Source organism: Meles meles, chromosome 13 (genome assembly GCF_922984935.1).
Source record: "Meles meles chromosome 13, mMelMel3.1 paternal haplotype, whole genome shotgun sequence".
NCBI classification, from domain to species: Eukaryota; Metazoa; Chordata; class Mammalia; order Carnivora; family Mustelidae; genus Meles; species Meles meles.
In genome coordinates this window covers 44,739,386-44,765,941 of record NC_060078.1, presented here as the reverse complement: position 1 = coordinate 44,765,941, position 26,556 = coordinate 44,739,386, and the positions used below count along the sequence as shown (strand labels likewise).

General features: G+C 37.4%; 1 protein-coding gene across 2 annotated transcripts in view; it reads left to right on the top strand.

Annotated features, from left to right (window-relative positions):
- Positions 1-22,805, top strand: part of WAPL (WAPL cohesin release factor) — an 84,178-nt gene extending 61,373 nt beyond the window's left edge. For both annotated transcript variants that reach the window (XM_046027194.1, XM_046027193.1), the window contains exons 9-19: positions 851-1,078; positions 4,231-4,342; positions 4,706-4,803; positions 6,028-6,104; positions 9,329-9,504; positions 10,189-10,304; positions 10,675-10,839; positions 14,105-14,312; positions 16,535-16,623; positions 20,062-20,157; positions 20,471-22,805. In XM_046027194.1, coding sequence (XP_045883150.1) covers positions 851-1,078; positions 4,231-4,342; positions 4,706-4,803; positions 6,028-6,104; positions 9,329-9,504; positions 10,189-10,304; positions 10,675-10,839; positions 14,105-14,312; positions 16,535-16,623; positions 20,062-20,157; positions 20,471-20,536 — 1,431 coding nt within the window. In that variant the 3' untranslated portion in view covers positions 20,537-22,805. The remainder of the gene's footprint in view (positions 1-850; positions 1,079-4,230; positions 4,343-4,705; positions 4,804-6,027; positions 6,105-9,328; positions 9,505-10,188; positions 10,305-10,674; positions 10,840-14,104; positions 14,313-16,534; positions 16,624-20,061; positions 20,158-20,470) is intronic.
- The last annotated feature ends 3,751 nt before the right edge of the window (positions 22,806-26,556 follow it).

Sequence of the window (26,556 nt, the reverse complement as noted above, 5' to 3'; positions counted from 1 at the left end):
AATGTTCACCTAAAATATATCACCTCAGTACCCTGGATTTTAGTACTATAAGCAGAGTATTCTATCTATCTTACCTAAATGATTTTTTTTTTTAAGATTTTATTTATTTGAGAGAGAGATCACGAGCAGGGATGGGGAAGGGTAGAGGAAGAAGCAAGACTTTCCACTGAACAGGGAGCCCAGTGCAGGACTCTATCCCAGGACCCTGAGATCATGACCTAAGCTGAAGGCAGACACTTAACCAACTGAGCCATTCAGGCGCCCCCTATCTAAATGATTTTAAGAGTACATTATATTAATGGTTTTTTAAAAAATTGGTTCATTCAGATCTGATGGATTTATTTTAAAGAAATGAATCTAAATATGTTTATTTGAGCATCCCAGCTTTGTATTTCTGACACAAACTCAGTTGTTTATTTTATTGAAAAAAAAAAAAGCTGTGTCTGATGCTGATTTTAAGATACATATTACCGATTTAGAATTGAAATTCAACTTTATCAATTATAAAGAATAAAATGAAATATAGTGTAAAATACGGTTTTATGTGTGTGTATGCATAGCTAGAAAAAATGTTCTTTAAACTCTTATCACAGAATGGCTAAAGAAATATGTAATTCCACTCACATTCTTCTAGTTTGCAGCATTGTTATGGGGAACATCTCTAGAAAGGAAAATTTTACGTAACAGAGCTTTATATAATGGATATTTTCCTAGAGTATTCAAAGGGGGGTGATTTTCACTGAATGAAACATGTTCAAGCCTTCCAACATGTGAACAAATGTCAGAACAGTCATACTAACTGAAATTGTCACCAGTTGCTCACATTAACTTTTATTTTTGTCTTTTGAAGAATCTGTCCCTTTGTACAGCTGCCCTCATGTACATACTGAGTAGAGATCGCTTGAACATGGATCTTGATAGAGCTAGCCTAGATCTCATGATTCGACTTCTAGAACTGGAACAAGATGCTTCTTCAGCTAAGCTCTTGAATGAAAAAGACATGAACAAAATCAAAGAAAAAATTCGAAGGCTCTGTGAAACAGTACACAACAAACATCTTGATCTAGAAAATATAACGGTGGGTTTCTTCTTTCTACTGTAAAATGAAAATTACTTTCAGAAAGTTTTACATTAGTCATAGCAGGTGTATGACTTTGGAGAAATCATTTAACCTCTTGGTCAACAATTGGGCAAGTTCTTCTAAGGTTCAGCTCTGAGGATAATTCTGTTCCGTGTCTGAAATTCCTGTAGTCCATCTATATTTAGATTTTTTGCCAAATTTTCTACTGCTATCCTTTCTCCTTGGGGGGGGGTGTGTGTGTGTGTGTGTGTAGGCGTCAGGAATAAAGATTCAGAGGATTTGCGAGGGCCATTTAAATGAGTATTCACTTAACTCCAGAGTATCTCAAGGTGTCTGATTAACTCTTCAAGGGCCCAAGACTCAGAAGGAAGTTTCCTAGGCACTACCTGCCTTCCCTGCAGCAATGGCTATCATAATATTGGGGTCATGGCCAGTAGTAACTCTGAGGTTCAGCACAACTCCTAAAGTTTAAGATGACTGTGTTGTTTCTGGTTGATTCCAGTTTTCCTTTCCTCTGGCTTTTTTTACTTATAGAATCAGTCATATCCCTACAGGTTACAGACCAGAGAAGACAATTGGTCTTGTCATTTTGAAAAAATACAATTATTTGTTTATATATAACCTGACTTTCAGATATTTCCAGTATCAAAACTGTATAAACATTGTTTTTTCTATTACCTACTACACTGAAAACTGCAGCATTTACCTCAAAAATTACAGAATGCTTTGTGCTCGCCAACTGTGACTTAGGGGTATTGCTCTGTTTAATTAAGATAGAATAGGATATTTGTGTAAAGTGGGGCTTGAGGGGAAAGCAGGTTAACATTAAAAGGCAAGATGCAGAATTGAATGTATTCAGTACATTAAAGTTGGAAAAATAGCTGCTAGGCTCAGATGGTGGATAGATGGTCAGATTATACCTCACCAGACTATTTGTATATACTGTGTTTAAAATATATTTGTAATTAAAATATATTTGTAAATATATTTTGTAATTTATTTTAACATTTTTACAGCATATACAGATTTTTTAATGATACAAAAGAATAAATTTGAGATAATTTTTATTTGCTGCATCGTTGAATAAGTATACCTTTTTTGCAGGGGTTTCCTATGTTGTTCAACATTTATAGATTCTTTCTAGGCGTTTGCTGTTAAATATATATAGTTGTCCATTGAATTTTCTCTGTGGTTTGATAAATTTATTAGGGTGGTAAATAACAGTATAGTAACTTTCTTACAGCATGTTAAGTCATTTACTTACATGATTAAAACCAGAACACAGTTGCTAATTTTAGGATGCCTCTTTTCCTCCCAGCTTCAGCTAGTCTTGAATATTGTATTTGTTTTAAATCTTACAATAGACATTGTTTTGTTCAGTGATTGTCCCTCTACAATCACTGTACAAAGTTAGTTTTAGACTTTTATTAATTACTTCTTCCTTGAAATACATTGTTATTCCTGATGTGCCATGGGAAGATAATTTAAAATATTATAGTGTTTTCATATATAATTCATGTGACTGAGAGTTAACAATTGCTCATTAGTATTCTGATTAGTGATTTGTGCTTTAACTCTTTGAGAACTATTCCAGTTTTCATATAAAATATTTGAATTGTAGGCTATTTTTAATTGCCAGCTTATAAGTAGGCTTTATGAATATAGCCTAAAACATCACACAGTCCTTTTTATGCTGACAGAAGACAAATTAAAGTCCCTTTTTAGCATACAAATTTAAGATTTTTTGCTATATTAATTTCAAATCACTGTCCCCTTTCTTCTTTAACAAAGAAAGCCTCATTAGGCTTCAGCTTTATTACTATGGTGAGTCTTGAGCTAATATACCTGAATTGATCTTATTAAATTACTTTTTCAGGGATTTAGAAAAAGAATTGGGCAAAATGGAATCTTTCTGTAGTGATGATTTCTAGTTCTTTATTTGTCACCTTGTACATCAACTTTTTTTTTTTTTTGGTAAGGAATAGACTAACATAGTCTAGATTTCTTCTAAATCTGTAATACTAAGAGTTTTGCTGGTAAGCTCTGTTTTGTTTTTGGGTTTGTTTTTTTTTACTTCTCAGTATCAATCTTCAGTTCTAGATAGGCCAGGAGGACTTAATGTAAACTTGTATCTTTGAAAGGAAAGAAGCTTTGGAAAGAAAACCAGGTCTTATCAGCCTTCTAATTTTGTTATGCTGATATTCCTTATTGCAGCAGCAACCAGATTGTTCTTTGTTGGAGGGTGTCCCATGCTTTTAAAAGGAAACACAGTAGGAGAGAAAAATAACGATTAAAGGCAAATCAAGAGAAAGAAAAACTCTAGTCCAGTTGTAACTTTGACCTTTACTGTTCTGTGCTGCTTCTAGTGGTGGTCCCCTCAATCATTATTTATATATAATTTTGTCATGATAGCCACATGATGTGTATCCAAGTTGCCAACACTGCATATAAAGTTTAAGACTTATCTGAAACCCTGAAAGTAACAGGATTTTTATTCAGAATAGGTAAGGAAATATATGGACTAAGAAGAAGAAAAACAAGGAACTTTGCAAGGAAAGTAAAGAATAATGGACGGGGGACTCACTTGGAGGAATACAGTTAGCTTATAAATATGTGGGAAAAAATGTACAAGTTTCCTGTAGTTTGGAAAAATTCAAACCAAAGCAATAAGATATCTTTTTTTTAACCCTTTGGCAAAAATGTAAAGTGATAACTAGTGCTTTTAAGGATTCAGGGCCACTGGTATATGCACACTTTGCTCCTGGAATAATTGTTACAGCCTTTGTGATGAATTAATCTAGTATAGTGATTTATAGTTCATATATATGTACTTTGATTCAGCAGTCCTATCTGTGCCTCTATACCAAAGAAATAACAGTACCACCATTTATTTTATTGAATTGACAAATGGTAGACTTTTAATAAGGATTTTCTCTGTGAAAACAAGCTGGTGGTTAAAAATATTTAACTTAAAATCTATTTGTTAGAAATTAGTTCAGTTTTACTTATAAAAGCACCTTCTGTATTATAAAGAATACTCTGGGCTGGTAGCATGCAGTGAACTTTTCCAAAAAAACAGTCTCTTAGAAGTGTTGCCTCAGGATTATTGTTAAGAGTCAATATTTATTAATGATGCCTCTCATTTTTAGACTGGGCATTTAGCTATGGAGACCTTGCTTTCCCTTACTTCTAAACGAGCAGGAGATTGGTTTAAAGAAGAACTCCGGCTTTTGGGTGGTCTGGATCATATTGTAGATAAAGGTATGACATAAACGTGTGTAATATTTTTATGTGCTAATTTTAACCTGAAGAAAATATTCTGTGTACCTACTTCAAAAATTTATTGCATCAATTTAAAAAGATCTTCTTTTAGGAGCATCTTGCAAATCTTGAACTTTTAAAGGAAAGGCCATTAGCACTTTGATACTGGAGAATTATGGAAATAATTATAATAAAAGGCTCATGTATTTCAATATCACAGAGTTTTATAAAACTTAGAATAAATAATGTTCAGAGAGGTTCCAGCGTACTCGTGTGTGAACAGATGGCTTTTAGTGTTAGCTAAGGGGATAGATATTGAGGTGATGAGACCTGCTAATTTTATATCCATTTCGTTTCTCCTAGTGAAAGAATGTGTGGATCATTTAAGTAGAGATGAAGATGAAGAGAAACTGGTAGCCTCATTATGGGGAGCAGAGAGATGTTTACGAGTTTTAGAAAGTGTAAGTATAAACGTGGACAACTATGTTGGGACAGTTATTTAATTTAATTATGATTGTGTGTGGGAGACTGTCATATTTTACATTAAATATCCCCAAAGTTTTACTTTTGTTAATCCAAATTGAAATTGTTACACCAATTAAGCAGCCACTGTTAATGAACAAGTTAACTAATCAGTTTAGTTTATGTGTATCGTCACTCTTTGGGAAACCTTGCATGTCAAGTTTGTTTTTATTTCAAAAGGTTATTGTTCTTTCCTTAATGTGGAATTCTTAAATATATTAACTTGTTTGTGGGAAATGATAGTTAAGAGATGTCAGGTTTTGTTTTTTTTTGTTTTGTTTTTTTTTTTGTTTTTTTAAAATATTTTATTTATTTGACAGAGAGAAATCACAACTAGGCAGAGAGGCAGGCAGAGAGAGGAGGGAGCAGGCTCCCTGCGGAGCAGAGAGCCCGATGTGGGGCTCGATCCCAGGACCCTGGGATCATGACCTGAGCCGAAGGCAGAGGCTTAACCCACTGAGCCACCCAGGCGCCCCCAGGTTTTGTTTTTTAATTAGTAAGGATTTCCTTGATTTAGCTATTTGGGTCACATGGTTTATAATCACAGCTTATGATAATATTTGGCTTTGAGGAATGATACTCTTGAACTGTGTGTGCCGTAAGTATATTTGTTAATTTGACTTTAATGAATGATTTAACCTAGTTCAGTGTAGGTTACAAGTTATGCTTCGGGTGTGTTTCAGAATGAGTAGATTGTGTATTGATCAGATTGGATTAGTGATGTACTTTTTGAAACATCTTTGGGAAAATAATCTAGTGTGAATTAAAAGTTTCTGAAAAGACAGAATTGAAAATTGTTCTTTCTAGCTTTTAGAGTGCTTCAAGTGCCTTAAACAGATACCATTGTTTTATTCTAAACGAATCCACTTAGGACTTTATTAGTTTCTAAGTTAGAAACTGCTGTTTTCTGACATTCAGAGTGATTGGTAATTCATGACAGTGAATATGTAGTGCAGAATGTGTTACTTACAAGCAAGCAATTATGACAGTGCTTTTAAATTTTGTAATAAAGGAGTAACTCTTGTATTTTAAATCTGGAACATGTTGGTTATTCCCTTAGATTCTTTCGTATCTTTGTCTTTAATAGTACAAAGAATATATATTGTATGTGAATGAATGAAAATTATGGATTGCCACAATTATTTCAAATTTTTCCCTTTTAGGTAACAGTGCATAATCCAGAGAATCAAAGCTACTTGATAGCATATAAAGATTCACAACTCATTGTTTCTTCGGCTAAGTAAGTTTTACTTAAATAATTATGCTATTTATTGGGGTGCCTGGGCGGTGCAGTTGATTAAGTATGTAACTCTTAGTTTCTGGTCAGGGTCATGAGATCGAGGCCCATTGTTGGGCTCCACACTCAGCAGGATATCTGTTTGAGATTTTTCTTTCTCTTTCCCTTTGCTCCTCCTGCTGTGTGCTTGCTCTCTCGCTCTCTTTCTAAAATGAATAAATTTTTAAAAAATATACATCATGATATTAAAGCATTTGAGTTGACCATAAACAAAATATGATTGCTTCGCCTTCCTTCATAAAATACTTCTGTCAAGTTCTGGGAACTGGAAGTAGTACAGTATAGTATAAAAGTTAGGAGTATACATTCTGGAGCCAGAATGAGTAAATGTGGATCCCACCTTCATGACTCCAGCCCTGGCACCTAGGGCAAGTCATTCACTTGCTACAAGTTCTTCAGAAGGGGATAATAATTACATTTAACTACCTGAGGTTGTTGTCACAATAAAGAGATTATATATATGCTAATATGTGTTAAACTATATACACAATGTTAAAAGATATGTTTGTTAAATATTATGTGTATGTGTAATTTTATGTATTTTAAAATATTTTTAATGATGTTTAAATGTCTCATATATTGTGTAAAGTACCTATTAAGGTATTTATATATGTAAAGGCCTAAACAGTTCTTAGCCTAGTAAGAACTAAGTGTTAGTCCTTATTTTTATTGTAAATGACCTTTTCTAAACTAACCCTCTCCTGTCCTTCATACCTATTTTTCCAGATCTCCGTTCAGGTCCCCCTATTTCACTCTCTCTGCCCAATTTGCACGACATCAGGCTAATGCTATCACCTTAGTTCATGTAAAATTTCCAGTTCTGTCCCCAGCCTTGGCTCGAACTTAGTACAACAGGTTCTTCCTGGTATCTCCATCCTAGTTCTTGATATTTCTGCCCTAGTTCTCTGGCTTCCAGCCTGTCCAACACAATACCACAGCAGCTTAACTTTTTAAAAATAATCCCAAATGCCAAATCTCTGATTTCTTATTGTCTTTGAATGTGTATCCAAAGTCCTTGGAATAATATCAGAAGGCCACTGTAGCCTGACTCAGCTTCATCGGTTTTTTTAATCCCTTATTTTGGTACATTTCAAACATAGACAAAATAGTATGATAAATCCTGATGTACATGCCATTCAGCTTGAATAATCACCACCCATGGCCGGTCTGTTTCCATCTGTAACCCTGTTCATAACCTTCCTATATTATTTTGAAGCAAATTACAGATTTTATGTAACTCATTAAGTACTTGAGTATATATAATCTCTTAAAAAGAAGACTATTTTTTTATTTTAAAGATTTTATTTATTTATTTGACAGATAACAAGTAATCAGAGAGGCAGGCAGAGGGGGCGGGGGGAAGCAAGCTCCCTGCTGAGCAGAGAGCCCAGTGCAGGGCCCGATCCTAGGACCCTGAGATCATGACCTGTGCCAAAGGCAGAGGCTTAACCCACTGAGCCACCAGGTGCCCCAAAATAGGACTCTTAAAAGATGCGACCACAATACCATTTTCATGCCTTATAAATTATTGATTGCTTAATATTATATGCCAGTCAGTATTCAGGTTTCCAGTAGTCTCAAATCTCTGGTAGTCTTTAGTTTTTAATAGATCTGTATGTTTCCCCTCTCCTTTTTTGCCTTATATTTGTAAATTTTCTATCACAGTTAGTGCCCTTAAGTCATGTATTCTTGTTGTTTGATACCAGAGTTTTATCCTCCCTTACCAAGAATTTGCAAGTTAAATCAATTTATTTCTTTAAAAATGTCTCTCATATACTTTATGACCCCTGACAGTTGTTTTCCAGAAGGAGGTAGGGGCGCCTGGGTGGCTCAGTCAGATGAGCATCTGCCTTTGGCTCATGTCATGATCTCAGGGTCCTGGGATCAAGCCCCACATCAGGCTCTCTGCTCAGTAGGAGCCTGCTTCTGCCTCTCTCTGCCACCTGCTCTCCCTGCTTGTCTCTCTGTCAAATAAATAAAATCTTAAAAAAAAAAAGAAACAAAAGGAGGTATTTAATATGACAGTTTTCATCTGTTTCATCATAAATAGGAATTTTCTGTCAGATATTTTAGAAGTGGCAGTGGAGGTCAGAATTGGATGTTTGTGAAATATCACTCCTCTGGCTCTTTGAACTTTTCAGTAGGACCCTGATAAATGCAGAGAGAGCATATTGAAAGATTAAAATGATACACCCCTGTTATTCTCCCCACATTTACCAACTCAGACTGTGATTTAGTTCATTACTACTAAAGGTAGTTAACAATAACAGCATGTTACTTCTGGCTAACATCTTCAAATATCTAAACACCCAAGTTATATTAGACATGAGAAACACCTTCCTAAACATATGGTACATTTTAAGGAGAGGCTGGAGAGGGATTAGATGTAGTGCAGTTTTCTTTAAGGGATTTGTATGGTGTATATAGTACATAAGGAATCATCTGACTGAGTCAGCTTCGTGTCTCATAGACTTTTTTAAATTAATGGATCTGGTGATTTAAAGAGAGGCTTCAGAAATACTAGAGTCACTTAAGGATTATATTTCCTTGTTATTTTGGATAGCATCTTGAGAATCCTTGGGATGTAGCTGATATCCTATGTGGCTGCCAGGAGACATGTCAGTTAAAGGACCATGTCATGTTAAAAAACATGATTAGCTCTAATGTTGATGAAGTATTTAATACCATCTATTTATGGTTATTTATTAAGCATTATTAACATAAATAATACTCTGTACCTGCTAAGAGCTTGCATCTTAAATGAAAAACATCTGAATGAAATCAGAAATGTCCAGTGTCAGTTCTTACAGGTTTTATCTTATGTGGGGAGGGATGGTGGTAGGTCTGTTTTGTTGGAGAGATTGGTAAAATGGGAACAACTTTAAGTAGTATAGATGTAAACTTCTGCATTGAGTTTATAATTTTAACTTTCCTTAGAAAAATTAAAATTATCAAGTTTTCTCAAAACAAAATCTAGCACTTAGTGTGTTATTAGACACATTTGGTATATGACTAAGTAGTTAATACATTATACTTCTGGAGTAGAAAGAGAAATTAACTTTGCAGCATTTATGAGAGATTTAAAATGTTAAGGTCCAAGTAAATAGAAATTCTTAGTATAACTAATTTTGTTTAGCATAATAGTCTATATTTTGTTTTCTCTTAAGAGCATTACAGCATTGTGAAGGATTGATTCAGCAGTATAACCGTGCTGAGAACAGTATATGCTTACCTGACAGTAAGCCTCTGCCTCACCAGAATGTAACCAACCATGTGGGCAAAGCCGTAGAAGACTGCATGAGGGCCATCATCGGGGTGTTGCTCAATTTAACTAATGATAATGGTAAGTAATTTAATTTTCTACATGTATTCTCACTGAAAGCTTGTATATTACATGTAAAAACAAATTATTCCCCTTGTTTCTTAATGTAGTGATTTTTAAATTGCCATCGTATAATTCACTTACTTATGTATACATGTAACTACTTTGAGGGTTAATATTTTTAGGACCAGCCTGGTAGCTATACGGAGGCACCTGGGAGCCCAGTTGGTTGGGCAGCCGCCTTCTGCTCAGGTCATGATTCCTGGGTCCTGGGATCAAGCTCCGCATTGGGCTCCCTGCTCCATGGGGAGCCTGCTTCTCCGTCTCCCTCTGCCTGCTGCTCTGCTCACTTGTTTTCTCTCTCTCTCTCTTTCTCTCAAATAAAAAGTTCTGGGGCGCCTGGGTGGCTCAGTGGGTTAAGCCTCTGTCTTTGGTTTGGTCATGATCTCGGTCCTGGGATTGAGCCCCACATCAGACTCCCTGCACGGTGGGGAGCCTGCTTCCCCCGCTCTCTGCCTGCCTTTATGCCTACTTGTGATCTCTGTCAAATAAATAAAATCTTTAAAAAAAAAAAAAAAAAGTCTTAAAAAAAAGAAGTACCTACATGTTTCTAACTTTTAGCTTCTATGTTAATGAATATTGGTTATTAGTGTCACATAGAAGAATCAGTAACAATTTTCACATTGTTAACATTTCTTATTTCAGAGTGGGGCAGCACCAAAACAGGAGAACAGGATGGCTTGATTGGCACAGCAATGAACTGTGTGCTTCAGGTTCCAAAGTACCTACCTCAGGAGCAGAGATTTGATATTCGAGTGCTGGTGAGTTGGAGTGACTATTTCAGAAAGCAGTATTTGACCTATTGAGTTGATAAAAACTTCTTGGTTTTGGGTTTAAGAACCAACTATTTGATGTATTGTGGATTTCACTGGATTCCTTGTGAACATACCTTAATGTACAAAAGAGAGCTGTGAAGGGTTCTGTGCAAAAATTAAAAGTATAAGAACTAAAATTAATGATTTTTAAGAGGCGGTGAAATCATTGGGAAGACCATTATCTTACATACTGATTTTTAACCATTTAGTGGGTAGTAGAACATTAAGTTTCTAGCTGTCAGCTGAAGTTACATGTATTATGTTGATGTGCTTTTAATTCTCACCTGTGGTAATATGCATATTTTAATTTTTGTAGGGCTTGGGTCTACTAATAAATCTAGTGGAATATAGTGCTCGGAATCGGCACTGTCTTGTCAACATGGAAACATCATGTTCTTTTGATTCTTCCTTCTGTAGTGGAGAAGGAGATGATAGTTTAAGGATAGCTGGACAAATTCATGCCGTTCAGGCTTTAGTGCAGGTAAGTAACAACTTCAAAACAAGCTGACACCTTCAGTTTGTGGATTGTCCAACTTCTTCATCAGTTGCACCTTTCCCTGCCTCTCCCTCTCTCCTCCCTCTGTGTGTGTGTGTGTGTGTGTGTCCGTGTCCGTCCGTCTGTCTGTCCCTCTCTCACCCTTATCACTTCACTGAGAGGCACACTGGGTTAGAATTTATACCCTTCCTTACTTTACTCCACTGACAGTTCAACTGTAATAATAATCACTCCTTGCATTGTTAGTGAAAAGCAGATACAAGGCGTATCTGTTGATGAATCAAAAGATTTTTTTTTAAAGATTATATTTATTTATTTGATAGAGATCACAAGTAGGCAGAGAGGCAGGCAGAAGGAGAGGAGGAAGCAGGCTCCCCGCAGAGCAGAGAGCCCAATGTGGGGCTCGATCCCAGGACCCTGGGATCATGACCCGAGCCTAAGGTAGAGGCTTTAACCCACTGAACCACCCAGGCACCCTAAAAGATTTTTTTTTAAAGATTTTACTTACTAACAGCCATCGAGAGAGGGAACACAAGCAAGGGGAGTGGGAGAGGGAGAAGCAGGCTTCCTGCTCAGCAGAAAGCCTGATGGGGGACTCAATCTTAGCACCCTGATATCATGACCTGAGCCAAAGGCAGATGTTTAACGACTGAGCCACCCAGGTGCCCCTCAGAAGATTTTTAATAAACAAATTAGGAATGAAGACCCAGCCCCAATCCTATCCAGTTCAGGTCCTTCAAGCATTTACTTCCTGGTCTGATCTGTGTCTAGTACTTTGTGTTCCTAAATGTTGGGCCATAACTTTCCCATTTCCTGGGCGAGGGAATACTTTTCAAAGTATATCTGTAGAGTAATTTCCTGGCTTAAGAATTGTACCGGGGGGCACCTGGGTGACTCAGTGGGTTAAGTTTCTGCCTTCAGCTCAGGTCTTGATCTCAGGGTCCTGGGATCGAGCCCCGCATGGGGCTTTCTGCACAGCGGGGAGCCTGCTTCCTCCTTTCTCTCTGCCTGCCTCTCTACCTACTTGTGATCTCTCTCTATCAAATTAAAAAAAAAAAAAAAAAGTGTCAGGGGGCACCTGTGTGGTTTAGTCAGTTAAGTATCTGCCTTTGGCTCAGGTCATGATCCCAGAGTCCTGGGATGGACCCCAGCATTGGGCTCCCTATTCAGTGGAGAGCCTGCTTCTCCCTTTCCCTCTGCCCACCCCCTGACCTCGAGCTTTCTCTTGAATACATGAATAAAATCTTTTAAGAAAAAGAATTGTATCAATATGTATTTAAAACTTGATGTCTCAGATGTTATAAGAAACTGATAAATTATTAAACACTTAAAAAAGTAACTTAAAAAATAAAAATTGAGGGAATCCTAGGTGGCTCAGTCGATTGAGCATCTCCCTTTAGTTCAGGTCATGATCCCAGGGTCCTGGGATCAGTCCACCATTGGGCTCCTCCCTCAGTGGGTAACCTGCTTCTCCCTGTGCCTTCCTGTTCCCCTGCTTGTGTGTGCTGTCTCTGACAAATGAAATAAAAATGTTTTATTTTATTTATTTTATTTATTATTATTATTTATTTATTTATTTGGCAGAGAGAGAGATCACAAGTCGGCAGAGAGGCAGGCAGAGAGAGAGAGAGAGAGGGAAGCAGGCTCCCTGCTGAGCAGAGAGCCCGATGCGGGACTCGATCCCAGGACCCCGAGATCATGACCTGAGCCGAAGGCAGTGGCATAACCCACTGAGCCACCCAGGCGCCCCCTTAAATTTTAAGAAATTTTAATACCACTTTTATATAAAACTCAAATTTTATTTTTTTAGGGGTATTAAAGTTTATATACCACTGTTGTCTATACTCAAGCAAATTTTTGAGATCTACTTGGCATTTGATTTGCTGGTGGTAGTTTTTAATAACTTGGAGTTTTTCCCAAATCATATAAGTAAATGCTTTCTATACATTCATCTCTGTACCAGCACAAGGAAAATAAAGTACATGAAAGCAAGGAATTTGGTGTTTCCCATTTAACTTAGTTTTCATTGTGTACTTCCATTGTTAATAATACTAGTTGAAGTCCAGTTCTGAGTCCTCTTGAGACCTTTTACTTTTTATTTTTACTGGTGCTTGTTTATCTCTTTATTTTTTTTTTTAAATATCTGACTATGAGAGAGCAAAGAAGTAAGCTAAGCCTGCAGGGCAGATGGCAGGGAGGGGCAGAGGGAGAGACAGAATCTTTTTTTTATTAAGATTTTATTTGTCAGAGAGCACTCACGCACAGGCAGGGGGAGCCAGTGGCACCCAGAGGGAGAACAGGTTCCCTGCTGAGCAAGGAGCCTGGTGTGGGACTTGATCCTAGGACCTTGGGGTCATGACCCAAGCTGAAGGCAGATTTTAAACCCACTCTTTAAATTTCTTTCTACAGAGGCCATGTTGCTTTCCCCATTATTACTTAGTTTTATTTAGTGTCCTTTCTTTCTTAATTTATTCAGTTTGCTCAGGCTTAAGAAATTTGCTGTACAGGGGCGCCTGGGTGGCTCAGTGGGTTAAAGCCTCTGCCTTCGGCTCAGGTCATGATCCCAGGGTTCTGGGATCGAGCCCCACATCGGGCTCTCTGCTCTGCAGGGAGCCTGCTTCTTCCTGTCTCTCTGCCTGTCTCTCTGCCTGCTTGTGATCTCTGTCTGTCAAATAAATAAATAAAATCTTAAAAAAAAAAATTTTGCTGTATATCAAGTTGGTATTTTTTGCTTAAATTATCCTGTCATTATTATGCAATTTAAGGCAGGTGTTGAGATTTGCATTCTTATAAACAGAATGCCTGTATCATTAGTAGATATATTTAGTTTACTTGATTGAATCCCAGTAGCATTTATACTTTCCTTTTTGCCTTCAGTTGTAGAGCAAAAGTTCCTATTATTAACTTTACCCCTTTTGTTTTTTTTTTAATTTTTAAAATTTTTTTAAAGATTTCATTTATTTATTTGACAGAGAGAGAGCACAAGCAGGCAGAGAGAGACAGGGAAGCAGGCTACCCGCTGAGCAGAGAGCCCAATGCAGGGCTTGATCCCAGGACCCTGAAACCACAGCCCGAGCCAAAGTCAGAGGCTTAAAACATTGAGCCACCCAGGTGCCCCTAACTTACCCCTTTTAACCAGACAGCATGCTTCTTAGGGTTAGTGATCTTAAAGGCAAACATAACTTTATATTTGGGTGCATACATTTTGCTTGATGTTCTTTTAATGACCTTCAAAAATAATTTTTATCAGCTATTCCTTGAGCGAGAACGAGCAGCCCAGTTGGCAGAAAGTAAAACAGACGAATTGATCAAAGATGCTCCCACCACTCAGCATGATAAGAGTGGAGAGTGGCAAGAGACAAGTGGAGAAATACAGTGGGTATCAACTGAAAAGACTGATGGTACGGAAGAGAAACATAAGAAGGAGGAGGAAGATGATGAACTTGACCTCAATAAAGGTACATTTATTTTAAATCGTGTATTCAAATTCAGAATGTTTTCTCCTTCTGAAACATTTTTAATTCATGTGTTATAATTTTGCTATTATTTTATGGCCTCTCTAGTTCAGTGTAGACAAGCTTTAGTATTTCAGTGCTCATAGGAGTTTTTTGCTGGCTTCCTAGCAGTGAGGAAGGCACACGTGCAGTGCAGGAAAGGTCTGCCTTTTCTTCCTGCTCTAGCCTTTCTTTAATCACCCCAAAAGAGAGTGGTTGAACAATAGGACTCCTAAGGTTTTTACAGTTTTGAGTTTTGAAATTTTGATTCTTGTATGAGCCTCACTTTATAAATTGAGATCTATTATCATACACTACAGTAATAGTTCTCAAATGGTATGTCGTGGCTTGGAAGCACAGTAAGGAATAACACTGACAGAGATGTTACATTTATTATCTCTTGTCAGCAAGTGGTATTGGATTTACTGTTTATGCAAGTACTGCAGGATAGTCATTTGTCACCCAGGTTATGAGATTGAATAATGTTTAGCCTCAACCAAGCTAGGAAGCAAGTCACAGCAAATGTCTATTTCTGAGCCTAGTCTTGTTCTCTTATGCCCACTTTTCCACTAATGGCATTAAGTTCTGATATTGTAAGAAATTGCTGTTCTGTTTTCTCACTAAGTGTTAATGTTTCTTTTGGCATAATATTTTTGTTTGCTTAGCAGTCTTTTTTAATAACGGCTCTGTTGGGGTAACTGTTAGCTTGTCAGGACTGCTGTAATGAAGTACTGTAGACTGAGTGGCTTAAACAACAGGCGTGGGTTCCTCACAGTTCTGAAGGATCCAGATGTCAGGGTTGGTCTCAGGCTTGACTCTCCAAGCTTGGATTGTAGATGACCATCTCTTGCCTATATTTTTAGATAGTCTTCCCTCTTTGTATATATTCTTTCTAATTTCCTGTTATGAGGATGGCAGACAGAGTGGGCTTCCACCCCAGTGACCTCATTTAAACTACTTCTTTATAAACACTCTATCCAAGTATAGTTGTGTCCTGAGGTACTGGGGGTTAGGAGCTCAACATATGCAAGGAGTGGGGTCATAGTTCAGCATGTAACAAGGTAAAATTCACCTTTTTAAAGTGAATAATTGAGTAGTTTTCAGTACATTCACAAGGTTGTGCACCCCATCACCACTGTGTAATTTCAGAACATTTTCATCACCCCCAAAAGAATCCCTATACCCATTTAGCAGCCATTACCCTCTGTTCTTCCCTCCCCAGCCAGTGGCAACCACTAATTCTATCTCTAGATTTGCATTTTCTGAACATTTCATGTAAATGTAATAATATGTAGCCTTTTGTGACTGGCTTCTTTCACTTAGCCTAATGTTTTCAAGGTTCAGTCATATTGTAACATGTTATTAGTACTTAATTCCTTTTCATAGCCAAAACTCCATTGTAGGTGTGTACCACACTTTATCTAGTTATCAGTTGATGCATGTTCTGGTTGTGTCCACCCGTGGCTCTTAAGAATGATGCTGCTGTGACATAGCATTCATGTACAAGTTTTTGTATGAACATATATTTTTACTTCTCTTGGGTGAAAGTGCTGGATTATTTGTTAACTCAGTGTTTAATATTTTAAGGAACCACCATGTTCTTTTCAAAAATAACGGCTTCATTTTACATTCCTACTGCCCATGTATAAGGGTTCTGGTTTCTCCAAATCCTTACAAATAGTTATTTGTCTTTTTTATTTTAGCCATCCTAGTGGCTGTGAAGGTATATGTCACTTGATTTGCAGTTCCCTGTTGAATAAATAGTGTCAAGCATGTTTTCACGGGCTTTTTGCTCATTTACATATCTCCATTGCCTTTTCACTTTCTTGATGGTGTCTTTTGAAACATGAAATTTTTAAGTTTGATGTTCAGTTTATCTGAGTTTGTCACATTTGATTTTGGGGTGTTATCTAAGAAGCTGTTTCCTGAGGTCATAAAGATTTAGTCCTTTATTTTTGTCAAAGAGTTTTATGGTATTTGTGCTTATATTAAGGTCCCTCTTCCATTTGCGTAATTTTTTGTTAATTTGTGGATATCCCATTTTCCTAGCACTGTCTATCAATGTTTAAGGAGTTCTGAAGAAAAGATAACTAACAGAATTGTTGGTGTTCTGGGTAGGGTTGTTTTTTTGTTGTTGTTTGGTTTTGGTGATAAACTGTTACAGTTTTGTGTTTAAATATTCTCAGCCCTTCAGCATGCTGGCAAACACATGGAGGATTGCATTGTGGCCTCATACACAGCACTACTTCTTGGGTGTCTCTGCCAGGAGAGTCCAGTAAGTAAGAGTTCAGTATTGTTTTATGTGTCTTAAAAAGATTGCCTTGTACCATCACCTAATTAACTTATGTATTATTGTATTTTCCCCCCTCATGTTAAAACTTTCAAATATTTGGTAAACTTTTTTATAATTGTTTATTTTTTTAATTTCATGATTTTAAAGGTACATTCCAAAACAGAAGTTTAATGAGAAAGTTTTTGAGTGATGAATGAATTGATTTACATGGCTTTCATTGAACTAAAAGCATAATATAAAACCTATGCTCAGCTGGCTTAAGGTGGGAAAGTATAGTCTCAGTGATATTATGTGCTGTCTTTAAACCCTACTGTTCTCTGCATGTTGTCTTGTGGTAGGTCTCTCCTGGCCCCGTGCTGGCTCTGGCTGCATGTCTCTTCTAGTTAAATAATGTCCAACAGAAGAAGGTGGCCTCTTCATGTCTGTTTTCTTTTTAAGAGCCATGCCCCCCCCCCCCCCCCCCCCCCCCCCCCCCCCCCGGGATCGCTCCACACCCACTGTACCAAGTAGACTTCCCCTAATCTTGGCCAGCATTGGCTCACGTGACTTTTGTTTGAACCGGCAAGGAAAATAGGATTACTAAAGATTTAGATTATGATGATTTAACTGGAAGTATTAGTGTCCAGTTGGTGGGGCTGAGTCAGCACGGAAGCAGAGGGTTCTGACTGTTGGGACAGTCATTGGGAGGAATTCTTAAGGGAAAGGTCTAGTAGAAGAGCCAAATTTTTTAAAATGAAAAGGAGGTTCAAAAAAAAAAAGGAGATTCTTTTCCTTGGGAGCCAAGGGCATTCAGGAGGCAAGAATGGAAGTCTATTCTGTAGTGAAAGGGTTAGCTTCTCTTTTGTGTTTTTTGTTTTCGTTTTTTTTTTTTTTTTTTTTCCTGACTCCCTGTCTCTTCCATATTTGTATTACAGTCAAGTTCTGATATAAATGCATAGTAGCCTGCTCCATTGTGGCCCTTGCTGGCACCATGGCTTTCAAGAACAAGACCAAAGTTCTCATCATTGCTGTGGAGGCCCTGCAGGATCTTTATCCCCTTTCCTGAAATCTTTTCAGCTCAGTCCTTTTCCTTATTTCCTTAAATTCAGAGATTTTAAGGGCAAATGAGAAACATGCATCAAGCAAAGGGAAAGAGGGAGAGGCATATCTCCAAAAAACAATGGGCATATTATTTAATGATTTTTTAGGTATTCTATTTTGCACACACCCTCGTTTCAGTTATGTTCTTTTTTAAATAATGGGTGTAGACATTAACTTATACTGGCACATGTGATTTATCTTTGGCCATTTTTGTCATGTAAATGTCATGTACCTATTCATCGGTATTTTCTCTAAAGAGATCATAAGGTCCTTAAGTTGGGCAATGTTGTGAATTCATAGAACTCTAGATGTCATTATTGCCTTGTGGGGGTCATTATGATTACCTGCCCCCCCCCCCCCCCAAAACTGGGTGATACATAAAATGTAAAGGAAATTGGTTTGCTGAATGTGTAAGTGGAAGAGAGATGAGAAAGCAGGTCATGGTACTATAGTAAAGGCTGCTTAATGGAAGCCCAGGGGATTGGGTCATCTTCCATTGCACCATGGAAGCTGTATAGTTTCCATCGGGATTGCCCTTAATGACATTCATCTGGTGCATTGCAGTGGTCAGTCTCCTCACTGGTCTTTGTCTTTTCTGCTCTCTTGACTCCATTCCTGAAATCTTGGACAATGCCACCACAGCTAACTTCCCAAAGAGCACATCTGATCACTACTCTTTACCAATCTTTTTTTTTTTTTAAGATTTTATTTATTTATCTGACACACAGAGAGAGATCACAAGTAGGCAGAGAGGCAGGCAGAGAGAGAGAGGAGGAAGCAGGCCTCTCGCTGAGCAGAGAGCCCGATGCGGGGCTCGATCCCAGGACCCTGAGATCACGACCCGAGCCGAAGGCAGCGGCTTAACCCACTGAGCCACCCAGGCGCCCCTTTACCAATCTTTTTTGGTTTACTATCATTTAGGGAATCAGGACTTTGTTTACTGCTATAAGTAAAACTTGTTAAAACTGCTTCTGCTTTTTCTAAATCTGTCATACCCATTGGGTATTTTCTAAATTTCCCAGATAAGCCATGCCATTTCTTTTTTTCTTTAAGTTTATTTAAGCAATCTCTCCACCCAATGTGGGGCTCAAACTCAAATATCCAAGATTGAGTTTTACACTTTTCTGAAAGAGCCCCTCTCATTTTTGCTTTTTGTACCTGCCATTCTCTGTTTAAAAATACATGCTATGGCTCTCCTTCCCATGCCCCAGCCACAGTATGTTGGATTCTGTAGAGAATATTGATAGAAAAGGGTTTGACTATTGAGGGTTTCACTCAAAACCTTGAGTCTGTTCATTTATTTTGTATCATAGCAATGCACTTCTCTACTGAGCGGCTTTTGTAGCCACTGAAGCTACTGCTCTTCCTACCATCATGCTATCTTCCTGGAATTGTTTAGACATTCTTAAACCCAGCTTTCCTTTAGCTGTGTAGTTTCCATTGGGATTGCCCTTATAACATTCACCACTCTAGTGATTGATGTTGCATAATTTAGCATATGGTTACTTTGTAACATTCATCAGATCTTTTCTGAAACTGTTTCGTACTATTTTATCATTTCAAAATTAGACTGACAAAAAATTTTTTTTAAAAAGGGAGAGAGGGGGGCGCCTGGGTGGCTCAGTGGATCAAGCCGCTGCCTTCGGCTCAGGTCATGATCTCAGGGTCCTGGGATTGAGCCCCACATCGGGCTTTCTGCTCCGCAGGGAGCCTGCTTCCTCCTCTCTCTCTGCCTACTTGTGCTCTCTCTGTCAAATAAATAAATAAAATCTTAAAAAAAAAAAAAGTCTTAAAAGGGAGAGAGGGAGGGATGCTTGGGTGGCTTAGATTGATTTTATATATGTGTGTGTATATAGTAATGTCCTCTGCTGGCATTGATAACATTCTCTCATGAAACAAGGTTATCTTTGGAAAGATCTGGTTAATTCCCAGCCTACATCGGAACATGAGGATTTTTATTACTCCATAAGCACCAGAGTACATTCTCAATTTCCCCCTTATTTTCTTGACATTGCTTCCCAGCCCAACACACATATACTCAGCAGTGCATTTTATTTTTTCAGGCATTTTTCTGTATACTTACAAAAGTAAATATGGATACAGGTGTAGCTTTTGCCAGTTCTACCTTTCTGAGCATGGGATGGAATAGGGAATGCACACATACACACACACAAAAGCAGAGTTTAGGGGGGTGGAAAAGGCAACGGCATATTAAACAAGGAGGTCAAGGACCTTGTAGAAGTTTGGAAGAAGGTATGTGCCAAAACCAACAACAGAGCGCAGGGTGGAAACTCCTGTTTTCTGCCACCTGACCAATATATCTTTGATCTTTTTTCTCAGATCAATGTGACCACTGTGCGAGAGTATCTGCCAGAAGGGGATTTTTCAATAATGACAGAGATGCTCAAAAAATTCCTGAGCTTCATGAATCTTACTGTAAGTAGCTTCTGTTGCAGTTTCTGTGGTCATAAATATGATGCATTAATGACCGTAGAAATGAAAATCCTGTATGGCCCTCATGACTAGAACCAAAAAGGGATTTTCTTGTGATGTGTTCTAAGATAATAGAATAGCAATATATTTGGCCATAATAATTAGCAATTATCAAAGCCACCGTTTAATCTTAGTGTTTTGATTTGTAGTGTTCAGTTTAGTGAAGCTAAAAAACTTAAGCTTTGATTTGATGCTTGTTAAAACTTGTTAAATATTAACTGTTACTTCCTCTTTCTCCTCTCCACGCTCCCTTCAGTGTGCTGTTGGAACCACAGGCCAGAAATCTATCTCTAGAGTGATCGAATACTTGGAACATTGCTAGCTGCTTTACCTTTGCTTCAGGTGCTCGGTAATGCTGGAGCTATTCTTAGACAAAGAAAAGTCATGAAAGAAGTCCTTGAAGATATACCAAGAACATTCATCAGTATCATTCATGTTTGGATTTTTAAGGCCACCTGATTTCTTCGTCATGCATTCTGCATTTGCTAAATGACAGTTACTACATCAATCTGCAACTATCAAAAATGAGGGAAAAGGTTCAGGCTGTTAACAATTCCATGCAGTATTTAAATACACTTAACTTTGGCAGAGTTTATACTCTCCCCTTGTTCTCTTGCTTTATTCTGGGCAAGTTCTAAGGGGAAAATTTGTGCTGCTCTTAGTGCAACTGCTGTGTATGTTGAGCCACTGTTGTCATGCCAGCCAGGTGCAAAGGCAGCTTAGCTACTGAGGTATCGAATGTTTTGAGGACATTCTAGACAACAGCTTAGTTCCTTTTTCAGGCTCATTTGCTTTTGCTTTTTTGTTGAATGATTCCAATCGTAAATAAAGCTTTTAATAATTTTGTGAATTTTTTTTCGTTGTTGTTCCCTGAACTACTGTTTATATTTAAAATTAGATGGAATCCAAAGACACAAGGGATTAATAGTATATTTTTTTATTTTTGATTTGGTTTGGGTTGTTGAACTATTTTTCACTTTTGAGACCATAACCATATTATCATACCATGATGAATCGTAGCCGTAGACACAAGAAAACCGACAACAGCTTGATGGAATATTATGTAAGATGATGTGCCCTGTTAAAGGATGAAGCAAGATAGACAAACCCAGGGTAGTTTCAGCTCAATGCTAGAGGAGGCTCTTGAAACATTAAGTTTTGAGGGAGGACTCTCTAGATATATTTTCTAATGTTCAGTACAGTCATATAAGGAAGCTAAAACACCAATGTGGAATTCATGTTTCCAGATAATGTGTATATTCTTCTATAGAGTGACAGGATCAAATGCATAAACGCAAAGCCTTAAATTGCTGGTTCAGAGAATATCCTTTTTTTCATTCAGATTCTTAGTTCATAGAACAATGTGTTTGGAAAACAGTCATGGAACACACAAAACACATATTTAATTTCACATTGCAAATATTTGTATTAATTATTATTCAGTCCACTGGTTAAACTTTTTTTTGTTGTTGATTGGGCCTGAATACAGGCTTTCCAGAAATTTCGTTCATTAATACTTTTAAATACCTTTCAGGTAGTTATATCATGTTTCTTCAGTGGATTTGTAAAACTTGAAGCCATAAAAAATATTAGTTTGGTGTGTATTGAGGAAAATAGCTTAAAGTCTAACTGTTACTCATTTAGACTTTGTTATTTCCTTGTATAAAGTGACAAATCGGGGCTCTTGTATCAGTGCCAGCTGTAATGTTTTTTAAATGCAGTGGCTGCCTTCTATTGTCTTCCTATTTTTGATAATGCAGATTGTTGGGAAATCTATAAGGAAGTAACTGATTCCAGGCAAATTGTTTTCTTCCTCCTACCCACCCAACCCCCACCCATCACCTTTTAACAGCATAGTTAGCCAGTGTAACTTGGGAAAGATTGAGGTTTTATTTGCCCTGAGTATAAAAGCTAGCTTAGCAAACTTTTAAAAGTATATCAATAAATGATATTCATAAAATTGAATTAGATATATTTTGTTTAATAATTTTAAAGTGCATTGATATTTATTAATCATTGGATTTAGGAAGAGGAAAGATTTTTGGTAAAAACTGACGTGACAGTTGGTAAAGAATATTACAAAATGTTTGGATGAGAACAATCAGGGCGAGCTACAGTTTTCTGTTACACTGGTAATCATTTGAGAATTGATTTACCTCAGTGTTTAACAGTTTTTTGTTTTGTTTTGTTTTTTAAATAATAACTAATTGTCAAGCACTGATAGAGATGCAGACTTTGGTGGGGAGTGGTGGGGGAGAAATCACCTCACCAGCTGCAGTGCATTTGTGTGTTTTTAACCCTCAGAGAACTCTGCATTTTAGGGTACTTGAGGCTGACTTGCAAATTAAAGTTTTAAAGTAACCTTTTTTTCCATTGTAAATATTTCTGTAAATACTACCAATTGGAAATTAGAACAGTAGAGTACTTTTCTGAATCCAATCCTATTTTTATTTTATACAGTATTTCTCAGCTGTGATCTTTGGAGCAAAAGCCAACGGCAGGAAAAAAATAGTTTGTACCAGTTTCATGAAGTATGTCTTTGGGTTTTTGTAAATAATTTTAACTCAAATAAAATTGCTACTTTCAATACACATGTTGTCTTTAACATAAATCTATTGAACTGTTTTGGAGGAAGAAGTCTCATGAATTTGATACAGTTGACTAAGGGGAAACATGATGTGTTACGTGACTCTCCCTTCAACATACACATAAAAACCAGTTTTTGTTAAACATTATGTACTTCTCCATGTTTTATTTTTTCCATTTTATTACTTCTCCATGTTCTTAATGCTTCTCTAAATGTAATGTCAATTCTCAGAAACGTAGGTTCATTGAGGATGCTGACTTTCTGCTTGTATAGTTATGCCCTTGATACGTTTTAGTTGCCTTAGTCTTTTTGCCTGAGTATGACCCAAAACTTCTTTGTTTTTACTTTTTTACAGTTGCTTTTTAGTTTTTCAGTTTTCTTCTTGTCAGAAGACAAGACTTGTATTCCTGCCTGGAATACAAGTGGATCCCTCAACCTCTCATCACTGCTTTTATTTTATTTTATTTTATTTTTTTAAGATTTTATTTTATTTATTTGACAGTGAGAGAGAGAGATCACAAGTAGGCAGAGAGGCAGGCAGAGAGAGAGGAGGAAGCAGGCTCCCTGCCCGATGCGGGGCTCGATCCCAGGACCCTGAGATCATGACCTGAGCCGAAGGTAGCGGCTTAAACCACTGAGCCACCCAGGTGCCCCTCATCACTGCTTTTAATCACAAAACTAGGTTAAAGGATATCTTCTGTGAGTTCCCATCCACTTTACCCTTTCCAGCCATAAACAGTGTATAACCCTCTTTAAGAGTGCAGACTGTGGATCTAGAAAGACCTAAACCATATACATACATTTGGAAACCAAGTGCTAATGTATGTTTGAGCAATTTCCCAGACTTTTATTCTACTTACTCAGCTAGAGGATGGGGCTCCTGCTTGCTTCAGGGTTGGGAAGACTCAGTGAAACTGCATGTGAAGCAGTAGCACACTGTGTTCCAAACGTAGATCCAAGTAAATGGGAGCTTTCACCAAACAGTTCTGTTCGCACACTTTCAGGAAATTAAAATGTTCTAAACAATGGAGTAGACTACCGTGACTATTTCAGACATCTGAGATAATGACTTTCATATTGCTGAGGCCATTGGGTTTGGATCCCTTTAACTGCAAGTCTCTAAAATTACTTTCAGAATTGTTAATATCTTGGTAGTGACTAAAGCAGGGAGAAAATGAAACAAACTTGAGTGATTATTAAAATGTTCCCAAACATGTCCCTCCAGTTTTCTTACATTGGAAGGAAGGACCGGAAGAGGTTTGCACAATTCACTGTCTGTTAATGGTCTTCTGATATTGGATGCATAGATTAATAACTTGACCTAGAAAATCTTTATTTTTAAAATTTATTTTTTTTTAGTAATCTCTATACCCACATGGGGCTCAAACTCCTGACCTTTAAGGTTGCATGCTCTTCCAACTAAACCAGCTAGGCACCCCTAGAAAATCTTTAAACTGAACAAAGAATTTTAATAAGTGTTTTGGTCAAACCTCTATTTCCTTAGCCTCTGTGCAATTTAAATACTCCAAAGGTATTTATTGTATTGTATTGATGGTATGTATTGAATTAAGGAGCAAAAACAGAAAACTCTATCAGTGTACTACCTAGTTTTCAGTTACCTAAAAGAACCTGTTACCTAGAGTTGTATTACAGAGGGTGTGGCTCAATGGAACTATATTATTGGGAGGTTCATAAATCTTATAGTAGTTTATTACTTAGTAAATTATAATAAATTAGAGATGGATGTTATAATCCCTACAGCATCCAGTAAAAAACAATGCAGAAACATATAGGGTAGAGCTGCTTACAAGAATAAAAATGGAACACTGAGATACACCAAATATTTTTGGTTAACCAAAAAAAGGTGAGAAGAGTAAACCAAAAAAATCCCAAGATAAATAGGAAACAAATAGCAAGAGCAAATAAATTTAAAATTCACATGGAAATGCAAAGGACCTAAAGAAGTCAAAATAATCTTTTAACAAAGCTGGATGATACACACTATTGAGCTCAGTCTCATTACAAAACTACAGTAGTTGAAAGCTGATATTAGCATAAGGAGAAAAAAATAAGTAAAAAAAAGATGTACACCTACACACAGGTATATGGTCAATTGATTTTTGGCAGAGGTACCAAAGTAATTTTATGTAGAAAGTTTTTAACATTTTAATTTGTTTCTTATATTTTTATAAACATATAATGTATTTTTATCCCCAGGGGTACAGGTCTGTGAATCGCCAGGTTTACACACTTCACAGCACTCACCATAGCACATACCCTCCCCAATGTCCATAACTCCCTCCCCCTCTCCCAACCCCACCTCCCCCCAGCAACCCCCAGTTTGTTTTGTGAGATTAAGAGTCACTTATGGTTTGTCTCCCTCCCAATCCCATCTTGTTTCACTTATTCTCCTATCCCCCTAACCCCCCATGTTGCATCTCCACGTCCTCATATCAGGGAGATCATATGATAGCTGTCTTTCTCCGATTGACTTATTTCACTAAGCATGATACCCTCTAGTTCCATCCACGTCATCGCAAATGGCAAGATTTCATTTCTTTTGATGGCTGCATAGTATTCCATTGTGTATATATACCACATCTTCTTTATCCATTCATCTGTTGATGGACATCTAGGTTCTTTCCATAGTTTGGCTATTTAGACATTGCTGCTATAAACATTCGGGTGCACGTGCCCCTTCGGATCACTTTGTTTCTATCTTTAGGGTAAATACCCAGTAGTGCAATTGCTGGGTCATAGGGTAGTTCTAGTTTCAACATTTTGAGGAACCTCCATGCTGTTTTCCAGAGTGGTTGCACCAGCTTGCATTCCCACCAACAGTGTAGGAGGGTTCCCAGAAAGTATTTTTTTTTTTAAAGATTTTATTTATTTATTTGACAGACAGAGATCACAAGCAGGCAGAGAGACAGGCAGAGAGAGAGGAGGAAGCAGGCTCCCCACTGAGCAGAGAGCCTGATGTGGGGCTTGATCCCAGGACTCTGGGATCATGACCTGTGCCGAAGGCAGAGGCTTTAACCCACTGAGCCAGCCAGGCGCCCCCCAGAAAGTATTTTTTTAAAAGATTTTATTTATTTATTTGACAGAGATCACAAGTAGGCAGAGAGGCAGGCAGAGAGAGAGAGGGAAGCAGACTCCCCGCTGAGCAGAGAGCCTGATGTGGGGCTCAATTCCAGGACCCTGGCTTTAACCCACTGAGCCACCCAGGTGCCCCTAGAAAGTATTTTTTTAACACATGGTTCTGAGACAACAGGATACCTATTAAAACAAAAATAACAAAAAACTCTGACCCCCTACACCTCATGCCAAACACAAAATAACAGATCATATATGTAAGTGTGAAAGCAAAAACCCTAAAGTTGTTAGAACAAAGTATGAAGGATATACTCATCATTTGGGGATTGGCATCAGATAACCAGTAAAGGAAACAATGGATTAGATTTCATCCAAATAAAAAACTCGTTTTTCAAAAGATACCATTAAGAAAATGAAAAAGCAAACCTCAGACTTGGAGAAAATAATAAAAAATTGTGTGCTTGATGAAGGATTTGTGTCCAGAATATATAAAGAATTGCAACTCAATAATAAGCAAACAATCCAATTTTAAAATGGGCTAAAATCCTGAATAGGTACCTCACAAAGGATAACATGAATAACCAATAAACACATTAGTCATCATGGAAATGGAACTCTAAATTAGAAGATATACTTATGTTCAGTAGAACAGACAATTTGAA